Source organism: Sander lucioperca, chromosome 24 (genome assembly GCF_008315115.2).
Source record: "Sander lucioperca isolate FBNREF2018 chromosome 24, SLUC_FBN_1.2, whole genome shotgun sequence".
Classification (NCBI taxonomy): domain Eukaryota; kingdom Metazoa; phylum Chordata; class Actinopteri; order Perciformes; family Percidae; genus Sander; species Sander lucioperca.
In genome coordinates this window covers 9,205,990-9,217,195 of record NC_050196.1, presented here as the reverse complement: position 1 = coordinate 9,217,195, position 11,206 = coordinate 9,205,990, and the positions used below count along the sequence as shown (strand labels likewise).

The 11,206-nt window shown below is 41.7% G+C and overlaps 1 protein-coding gene across 21 annotated transcripts in view; it reads left to right on the top strand.

Moving 5' to 3' along the window:
• Window positions 1–575: 575 nt before the first annotated feature.
• The window catches only part of LOC116044533 (mitogen-activated protein kinase kinase kinase kinase 4-like), a 34,985-nt gene continuing 24,354 nt past the window's right edge, over window positions 576–11,206 (top strand). For all 21 annotated transcript variants that reach the window (XM_035998475.1, XM_035998474.1, XM_035998479.1 and 18 more), the window contains exons 1-2: window positions 576–856; window positions 1,197–1,262. In XM_035998475.1, coding sequence (XP_035854368.1) covers window positions 800–856; window positions 1,197–1,262 — 123 coding nt within the window. In that variant the 5' untranslated portion in view covers window positions 576–799. The remainder of the gene's footprint in view (window positions 857–1,196; window positions 1,263–11,206) is intronic.

The window sequence follows — 11,206 nt, the reverse complement described above, 5'->3', positions numbered from 1 at the left end:
CTTATGTACTTTTACTTAAATGTCTTTGTGAATGCAGGACGTTTGCTTCTAATAGGGTTTGTTTACACTGTAGTGTTACTACCTCTACTTCAGTTAAAGAGTACTGAGTATTTTTTCCATAACTGGCTAATGCAAGCACACTTTGCACACAGGGCCAATGCAGTTTCAAGTTGTTTTTTTAAATTGTAATATGCACAACAATTAGAAGCAGTCTAGGGCAATGAAAATCTTGGATCTCAGGCTTCCTCTAACAATAATAATAATAATTATTATGTATACAAAGAAAAGTAGGAATGAGAATCTAAGGCATAATCAGTGCAACAGTTAAAATATAGAGATACACAAAAACATATATAAAATAAAAAATATATTTGTGGTAGACGTGTACAGTAATTGCAAAGTGAATACCGAATACAGCTGCTTTTATGCTGAAAACTCTAAAGCGGAAGTCAAGGTTTTCAGCCTAGCTTGACAACAGTGACAGGAGCAGGGAGAGAGAGAGAGAGAGAGAGAGAGAGAGAGAGAGAGAGAGAGAGAGAGAGAGAGAGAGAGAGAGAGAGAGAGAGAGAGAGAGAGAGAGAGAGAGAGAGAGAGAGCGAGAGAGAGAGCGGACAGGGAGCCCGCTGCTGCCACCTCAACATGGAGTAGCGAGATCCCCGCATTTACTGCTAACAAGCGGATCCCACAGAGAGGAATACGAGACGGCCTCTATTTGATTTATCCGCCAAAGTCATTGCAAATGATCCAGCAGCAATTATCTTTTGTAAACGGAAAGGAAAGCTCTGCTTTTATTTGAAAGATGGCGAACGACTCTCCAGCTAAAAGTCTAGTAGACATAGACTTGGCTTCATTGCGGGTGAGTGCTGCCGAACCGAGCCTATGTTTTTTTGTTGTTTTGCTATCTTTTATTTCACCTTGCTCGATTAAACACATGTCCCCCAGTCTGACTACCATGAGCAAGTTTTAAACTGTTCCCTAATGCCCCTTGTTGTTGGAGCTGAAGTATTGAAAATGACCGCTGAGCCAAAGCGAGGTGTTGCCAGTGTCTGGTTTTCCTTTGTTCGAGATGCATTTGGCATGTAGGGTAGACCAGGGCGCAACAGCTGGCTCACAGTGGACACTGTTGTGTATAAAAGAAACATATTATAATTGCTATTTATTTACACTAAATCGTCTTTCTGTCTTTTTCTTTTCAGGATCCAGCTGGGATATTTGAATTGGTGGAGGTAGTTGGAAATGGCACCTATGGACAAGTATACAAGGTTGGTTGGAGGCGCAGTGCATGGCCTGTCCTGTTTTCACTGTGAATGCTCAGGATTGCCAATGTTTCCCCCCCTCATCAACAAAGAAACTGACATTTGTCTTTCAGATGGTGCAATCAGACCACATCATGGATGATTAACGTTAACCTGAAAGAAACAGAGATGTAATGTTAAAGTTTCCAGTAATGGTAGTTTGTTTTGATATCAGTCTGATCATTGTTTAGCTGGAAGTGTGTGTGTAAAGAGTGAATCAGACAGTCTAGTGTCTGATGCATCACCTATCTTGCATCACCTGCCTTACTGAAAAGTAGGTGAGGAGGCAAGGATGGAGAAACGATATCTGCCATAAGACTAATCCTGCTGGCCTCACGTTTCTGTCTGCAGCTCATTCAATTTTTTTTTAATTATTATACCAAAACCAAATTTCATATCCTGTTTAAATCAGGACTTTTCCAGTTCAGTGGATGGGAATCCCACTCCGGGCCATCTGCTCTTGGTGTCACATTTCTCTGTTGAAAATTAACATTGCGGCTGTTGAAAGACATTGCCAAGGAGGAAGCGAGAGAGACACAGCGGGTGCTCATGTAGAAGTCAAAGATGTGGCCGATGTGTTTGATGGACGGATGGCCTTGGATTGGAGACACATCTGTCCATCTGCCTAATGTTGCAATGGGCCTCCTAGTATTTGTTATTGATGCAGCTAGCTAGTCAGGAGGCTCCATTTTGTTCCCTGCTGCTACACTGTAAGATGACATTTACCACATGCCTTTATGTTAAGCACACATCTAGTTTGCTAAGCTCGGTGCAGACTGTTAATAGGCTAGTAGAAGCAGACTAGCCCAAAAAAAAACATCATTTGCTTCTGCACTTAGCAGCAAGCTAAGCTGAGTATTTAATTCTGACAGCCCACAGTGCTCCAGTGACCTGCATTCAATCCCCTAGTGCAGTGAACTTCCAGGGTCTCCACCGCCTGAACTCACAGAGCAAACCCATCTGTGTGCATGTGCTTCGCATGATTGCCACACCTGAAATCAGCCCTGTGCAGCATGGAGAGAAGGAGCGGATGATTGTCATTAGGAAGTGTGATGCAGCGTGCTATCTTGCCACCAGATGGTTTTGAGCCGGGCGTATGGGACAGAGAATTACTGCTTCTCGCTCTTTTTGTCCCTTTAATCTGTCGCTCCATTCACTGTCCAATGCTAATTCTATTTGCGAGTGCTGCTGTGTGGGAATGGAGCTTGTACAAGAGAGGGCTGTCAGATTAGCCTGCAGTTAACACAAGGACATGGTCGTAACAGCCTGAATGAGCTAAGCCAAACCGTCTATAGCGAAGTTATAGCTTACTGTAGCCCAATACAGCTTGCTGCAGTAGCCTTTCGATCAGCTGTCGGTCACTGCATTGACTGTCATGTTAACCAGTTGAATGGGCATGTGGCCTGTAGCGGTGGTGGTGGAGGAGGAGGGGGGTGTTTGCAACTGGTAGAAGAGCAGCTGTCCAGTTCCAGACAGAACCTGCCCACCACTCTCACAAAGCTGAGTTTGTCTACTCACTCTTTGGGTCTCTCAGTCCGTCAGTCAGTTAGATCCACAGAAAGGAGGAGTTTGTCTGCAGGGTTTCAAATGCCAACCGACTAAATAATCACAACTGAAAACGGGGTGGAGTTTCATTACCCTCTGAGGCCTTTTCTGCTTTGTCAAGCACTTGGTCACAGATTGCAAGGCCCTTTTAGATCACACAATGTGACCAAGCTTCTTTACTCGTTGATTTGTGGTGACTTTTGATTCCTTTGAGACATTTTCCGTTGGCTTTTTTTGTCATTTAAGGCGGACTATATGTAGTAGAATGTCTGATCTTGATAAATATGGACTTTAAAGTTGGTTTTCACAAATGTCAAGCGTATAAGTGCAGTTTTTATTTATTTATTCATTTCTATTTTCGCTATGATGATATATGGAGAAAAGCCTATTTGTTTTGCAAGCTTTCGCTGACTTATGCTTTGAATAGTTTTTCGTGCATTGCTGTCGGCTTAAAAAGGATTTAAAAAAAAATCACATAAAGGTGGTGTAGAAAAACATAACCTCCTTATTTCCACAGCAGAATAGAAATAGAAATATTTCAAACAAAACTCAACTATAGGTCCCAATTAAGACCTATCGCTGCTGGCCTAGGATCAGATCCCACAAAAAATATATTTCTATATCTCTGCTGTGTTGCACCACATGCAGCTTTACCCAGAAAATTAAAGAACCAAGCTGTTCTCTAAGACCTGAAATGCCATGTCAAGGTTCTTGTGGCCATGCTGTGCTGCAGGCTCTCTAGCTGTACTCTCTGCCAAGTGGGCAGCCGTTGCCCCTGGATAGGTGCCAGATTAAAGTCAACTTCAGAAAACACAGCACAGCAGAATTTGACTGACAGTCAAAAAGCAGTTTTTTAAATTTTGCTTTGGTCAGCTGGCTTATCGTAATGTGAGCTCGGATCTATATACAGATTGATCACCCTTGTGTACAGTATTATTATCATGAGTGATTCATTAATTTGAAAAAGTATTGGGGTCATATTCTTGTGCTAAAAACTAGGCCGCAAAAGAATTTATTGCAACCTATACCAGTGTTTTAACCAGGTTATGCTGTGCTGTAAACCAGTGAATGATCAATACCTCCGTGTTGCAAATAACAATCCACTGGAAGCATCTTACTATATGTGTCTGACGTCATTAGTTGTTTAAAAATAATGCATTTACATCCACACTCTTTGAAATCACTGCCCTTGCACTAGAGACTCTCTGGCTCAGTATCTCAGGTGCCTCACTTACTCTGGATATAGGAGTTAAAAAAAAAAAAAAAGAGAGTAATGATAACATAGAAAAAGACATAATTCCTCAAATTGTGCATGGTATGCAGGGAAGATTCCCTCTGCTCTACAGAATGGCCATATATAGTCAGGCCTGAGGCTCCAGAGCCCCTGCTGACCTGCCTCCATGCCTGCTATGCATCCATGCGGTGTGCCCATATACAGCCTATGGGTGTGCCAAGGCTGTGCCACCATTATTTTCATACCGTCATGTCCCTATGTTTCTTATGCATGCGTGTGTTAGTTAGTTAGTTAGTTTAATTTTATTTCTGTGGCATGCCAAACTTTTGGCCCATCCCACATGGGATTACAAGACACCACAAACTTAATTTTATACAAATAATTCGGATAAATAAATTAAAATATATATATACATATACACACACATATACGTACATATACATACACACAACACATCCTTATCTACGGATCATCTCGGTAAAGAGCTTTTTTCCTTCCTTCTTTCGCAGGCTTTCTCGAGATAACTGGCTAATTTATATGTTTCACATGTGAACAGCCATCTCAATCTTTGACCATCATCCATATTTACCAAATCAATCTCTGCTTTTATCTTACTAAACAAAGAGTCACGCTGTTCACAATAAAAAGGACAATAGAAAATAACACACGGGACAGATCCGTTTTCCCTTTTCTACATTAACATATCGTCCCGTTTCAATAGTCAAAGGTAAAACACCAGATCTCAACAGAGCACATAGAGATCTTTGCCTTTTAGACAAATTATATACGACATCATTCTCTGTGCCATATTCAGGTTTTCTCATTGCAAAAATACGCAGTTTTGTGTGTTTGTCTAATGGTTGAAATCTATAGTGAATTGACTTGGGGGGGGTCCTATTGATAGTTACCAGCAAGGCCTTTTGGCTGAATACTCACCACAAGCATAAGTATCCAATGGAAAGATGATTTATTTTTTTATGTGCACATGCACTACACAAAACATACTCATATCATATGCTAAAGACAAATTTACTCCAGCAAGCTAATTCTGTAGCTCAGCAGCTCCTCCTCTCCCAGTACTGTCCTCCCATCTCCTTTCTTTGTTTTCTCCCCCAACCTTAGGGGCAGCCTCGCCCCTGCCCTCAGGACAAGTAGCTCTCTCTCCTCTGGGGGCTAGCTATGCCTGATGGGCACAAGGAGTGTGAGCTGCTGCTGAGGAGGGAGCTGAACCTCCAGTTCTCCTACCAGTGCCATATGGTGCTGGGTGGGACTGGTGCTTACCCCAGTGCAGTAGTTATCAGCAATCAAAGCAGCAAGGTGCTTTGAATGTTTGTTCAAATTGTGGATTTTATCAAATAGGCTGGTGCTGGGATCTTAATGCAGTTTGCAAACAAGTGACCGATGCTTCCGATTGCACTTCAAAGTCAGTGATGCCATGTTGGTGCATCAGCTCACTGTAAAGGGGGCGGGAGATGTTGTCTGACAGTTTAATCCGCATGGACCCCATTGCCAATGTCTGGGAAGTATCCAGCCTCAGCAAGACAGAGCTAAGCCATGTCCAGCCGAGCCTGACTGATATTGGATTATTAGACATCAGTGTTAATAATCCAGTATTGGTCAATCACTATCATACATTTCAAGTACCCTAGTAGAATCTAGCAGAACATTATTTTTTTTTTAATATGCAGTGATGTGTGACTATTTTGCCAGTCAAATTAACTTTACTGGATTTAACCCTATTAATGACTTGTTACTTGCAGAGCAGTGTATTAGATGTCAGGCTTGCCTAATGAATGAACTGTTGTTTAGAGCTCATTGGTAAAGGTCCTGGGAGCCTGGGTGCTGAATGGCTGTGTAGCTTTTAGGTCAGAATCAGGGGGTATTGAATGTGTCACCCATGCTGCAACAGGGGCCAGGTTCCCATATTGAGTCACACTTGCGCTCTTTTTCTATTATCACTGTTAGCACACAGGCTAGCAAATACATTTGTTTGTGCTCTTTTGAAATAGCTGAACGGCATATGTGAAATATTTTAAGCTCAAGTTGAAACAGACACACTCAAACACACACTCTTCCACTCTGCATCCTCTCTAGCTGACACAGTATGCATCTCTTTTGCCCCCGTCTCCCCCACAGTGACCCTCTCCCTAATGGGTGTCACAAGACCCACAACGTCCCCTGACTGGCCACGCTGCCTGAACAAAACTCTCTGTGTCTATCGGTCCGTGAGTGTGTTCATGCCACTGTCTGTGTGAAGCTCATTGAGAAACCTCATTACCCGAGTGGCGTTGAGATGAGACACAAAGGCGCTGGCAAGACGAGACAGTCTCTTGCCTGTCTTTCCCCAGCGCCTTTTCTTGACGGCTTCTTTTCTCTTCAAGACCACTTCTTGTTTTAATGTGCTGGGACAAATAGATCCCAGCTCAAATCATAAATGGAATTTTCTCAAGAAGAGTAAATTCCTTTTCTTTTTAAGACCCACTCAACTTGTTCTCATTCCCACCACATGCAGTTGAATTAAAAACCATTTCCAAAACAACCGCTCATCCTCTAGTTTTTATGTTATTTTAATGACATCATACCTGGGCTAAAGGTGTTTTTCCTACAGTGAGAATCCCTTTTGCATCTTTCCCTGCTTTAAAAACCTAATGTGAAATAGACATACCTATCAATTACAGCTATAATTTACGGCATTTTGTTGCTGGCCGATTCTTAATTTAACAGCCTGTAAGTGTAATATTAAAAAATTCTGTTTAGACAAGGCTCCAACATGCATTTTTGATCCTTTACAACAGCCAACTACTGCACTGTGATCAATAGATGTACAGTCATCAGCTGGCCTCCTGTTTTGTGATCTATCTTTCCATGTGTGCTTGCTCTTCCCTTTCACACATCATCTTTCCCTTTTCCCAGCTTCTCTCCTCATCTCTCCACTCACTTCCTGGCTTTTATTCTCCTTCCAGTCTCATCACTGTTTCTTTCTTTGTCTCTGCCACCTCTTCCATCCTTACTTCTCTGGAGAGTGCTGGAGTGGAGGCTGCGTGCGTGCGTGCGTGCGTGTGTGTAAATTGGGTCAGTGTGCTGGAATGCAGCAGCAGTATAAAGTGGAAGAGCCCAGAGAGGCAGGGGCGCAAGGCACTGCCCTGGCTCTCATGTGCTGCTGCTTACTGCCAATTGATCATTTATTTCCCCGGCATTCACCTGACGTGTGTGTTGTGGAAGGCGTAGGCACAAGAAGTGTGCATCTATGTGTCTACTCAAGACTTGTGTTTTATACGCCTTTGTATTGTCGCTTCCCAAGGTAGATGGAGGCTGTGACCGGCTTATTTATCACCTTCTATCCACCCACCTACTCACTCTGCCAGTTCAAATGTCAACTTAGATCTTCACATGACCCTGCGTGGGGGGTCATCCATCCCTCATTACCACAGCCCTACCAGCTCACACCCCATGACGCACACATTCCCACCGGTGACCTTTTGAAGAACCAAACCATGGCACCCAGTAGTTCTCTCCCTCCCTTGCTGCGTGAACTAATAATATGAAACCAAGTTTGTTTTGCACCTACATGGCTAGTTAAAACGCATGTCACTCAATTTCAGCACTCTGTTGTGCAATGGCAGCATGAGCCAAGTTTGTTGTTGGGGGGTGAAAAGTAGGTTGACCTGCTTAGAAAGCCAGCCAGCATTTTGAAGTAGTTGCTATGTGTGATTGATCTTACATTAATGTGAAAGGTATAGGGAGGGAGAGGTTCTTTGCGTTCTGGTCAATCAGGATGCAGAGGATACAAGCCTTGTGGAGAAAGTGTATGGGAAACAGTACTCCCCGTTTGTCCACACTGACTCTGTGGGCAGACCACTTCTAATACTGCTGAGCATTACTGCTCACTTCTGTTAAGTGAAAATCCACCTTAAAACACAAATCACTGGTTTCCTAACAGTGATCTTAAACTGTTTTTATGTATGTAAGCCTAAACATTGTGGCAACACCAGATGCATGTATTTTGCTTTAACTGGCACAGTTTGTAGTTTATTCATGAAATAATGCTCATTTAATAGGAAATGTTCAAATTCTACAAACCCCTTATGTCAGCACTCAGTTTAATAGAGTAGCCAGTTAGAGCCTCGCTTTTCAAGTGTCTAGCGTTGAGTTAGATTTCTTCTCCAGCGTTGTTAACAGAATGGTATATTTTGTTTTTGGGTAGATTTTAACTTAATGTCTAGGCTAGGCTCTAAAGGCAGTAAGTCAGTCAGCTGGAGAGAGGCCAGCAGCACATCTGGCCATTGTTAAAAGGAGCTGTGATGGAGGAGTGGAGATGGAGGCCAGGGAGGACTGAGTGATAGCGCAGTGCCTCAGATAACCCCTCCACAGACACGCCTAGCTGGCTGCTTCTAAGGGGGCCTATAGGGCCTAGCCCCATCCATCCTGTGAACAACCCATGCTTGTAACCGGGGCCCAACCACAGGACTAGAGCTGAAACCATCAGTCGATTATCCATTAGTCTGTCGTCAGAAAATTTGATTGGCAACAGCTTTATAAATAATTCATTTTTTAATTTTCAGTTTTTGATAATGGTACTGCTTCTCAAAATGTTAGGCTTTTGATGATTGATCAATAAATAGTAAAAAATAATCAACAGATAAATCAATAATGAAATTATTAGTGGCAGCCCTAATATAGGACAGTTGGCCTTTAAAAAGTAGAGAGTGAAAGATGTTGTCGGTCGGTTTTGATGGGAGGACACGAGACAAGTTAGCATAGACATTACTGTATATTAGTTTTCATTTACAAAATTTGTTTTTGAAATTCAGTGTGTCAGATGCTGCATTTTCTTTCTTAAGTCAGTCATTGCTCTATGCATTGTTACGCTTAATGATTAAAGATCTTTGTGCTGGGCGCCCAGATAGCTCAGTTGGTAGAGCGGGCGCCCATATATAGAGGTTTGCTCCTTGATGCAGCGGGCCCGTGTTCGACTCCGACCTGTGGCCCTTTGCTGCATGTCATTCCCCCTCTCTCTCCCCTTTCATTTATTCAGCTGTCCTGTCAATAAAGGCCTAAAAATGCCCAAAAAATAATCTTTCAAAAAAAAAAAAAATCCTTGTGCTTGAGAAGGGCATAATTTATGGCTTAGAGGACTAAAAGCGCTCACCAATATTGGTAATAAGTTAATAGTAGTGTAATTATTGTAGAATACTTCCCTACCAATGCAAAGGAGTGCCAGATCCATGCTTAAACTTGGGAGCATGGTTTCAGTGCCTAGGGCAATATCCTTATTTAAAAAAAAAAAAAAGTATGATGTAATCGTTTGAGTTTTGGACTGTTGGTCGGACAAAACAAGCAATTTAAAGATGAGGTGATGGGCATTTTTCTCCATTTTTTTTTTTTTGTAGAACAAATGATTTTATTTTTTAACTGGGGAAATCTTCTGCAAATTAATGGATGATGTAAATAAGTGTTAGTCATAGCCCTAATCTACTGCTGTAGTTGTAACTTAAAAAATACTTAATTTACTGTCTGGATGAGAAATATCTGATGTTGACTTTGCCACATTCCATCATTTTGTTTGCCAGTCCCTCTTAGAATAACCTAATTAATAGTAGATTTGTAAGATCTATTGAGCATATTTGGCAACATCCTTTCTCCAAATACAATTTTCACAAAAATGTGTGCTGATTCACAGCATTTGTAATTACTTGTGCAGCTTTGTGTCAACCCCAAGGTAACTGCTCAGTGTTCTCTTTTTTTCCAAGGACAATGGATGGATGAAATGAGGGGAATAAGCATGTCAAGAAACTTGTGTGTAATCCAGCCACACATCACATTTCTCATATGCTTATGTTGTACAACCCAGTTGTTTTGTGGTATCAAAATGCAATAACCTTGTGGCCTAGATAACCCTATCTCCACCCACAAGCTAAGCGATGTTTGTGTTTTATACGACTGAAATGTCTTCAGATGTACAGAGAAGAGAAGGAATCGTAGCACATTCATATCCTCATCTCCTGCTATCTATTCCAAATGATGGATCTTTAAATCACCAATAAACCCAATGTAAACAGACATTTTTGTTAGGCTTTAATAGGTTTACACACATTTATTTAGGCACTGTTAACTGTAAAATTGTAAGACTTACCAGCTTTGGTTTAATTACAGCCAAAAAGAGACACGAATGGTATTGTTAGTATTGGTGAGCTGTATCTAGGGCTGTCCTCGACTAAAGAAATTCTTAGTCGACTAACACTTATATGATTTTGTCGATTAATCGATTAGTTGATGTAATCGACAGAGCTGTGCTCTTTGAGAGGTGGTTAAGACTAGAAAAGCACAATATAAATGTAGTTAATGAACCATCTGTAAAACTGACTTTCTCCACAATTAATCCTGCAAAAGCACCACTTTAAATCTTGTGCTTACCAGAAATGTGCTCATAAGTTTCTTGGAAATGAGTAATTAAGCATGAATAACCATAAAAAATGACTCATCAACTAAAGAAATCTTAGTCGACTAAGACCAAAACGACCGATTAGTTGACTAATCGACTAAGAGGTGGCAGCCCTAGCTGTATCCCACAGATATCTGGAATTCAGAGTAAGCTGTCGTGCTTAAAGGAGGACAGTTGAAGAAGTGCAGGGACACAATTGGCGTCTAGATTCTACAATTTCCGACCTCTTTTCTTTCTCCCCGTTTTTAAGATTGAGAAAGAGAAAGCCGTCGTCTGATATTTACACCATTTACCTCTGCAGGTGCAGTGTTTACACCTGGTGTTGGGTGTGGGCTGGAGGACAGTAGCGTTCATGTTTACATGCAGGCGCAATCTTGGAAAACAGTCATGAGCAGTCAAACGCCGTGCAACCAGTAACATAGCTCAAACACAGCGTTCTTCATTCGACTGCTCATGACTGTTTTCCAAGATGGCGCCCGCTTGTAAACATGAACGCTACTGTCTTTATAATCTATCTTTTTAATAAACTAAATAAACTAGTCTGTACACTTCCAAAGTTCTCAATGCTTCGGTTTACATGTAGGGACCCTCATTATGCTACCGTTGAAGTATGGTGCTATTTTGAGCCTTGTTAGTGGTATAAAATAGCGATATACCATGTGCCCTGAAAGCTAGCGTTATACCATGTGC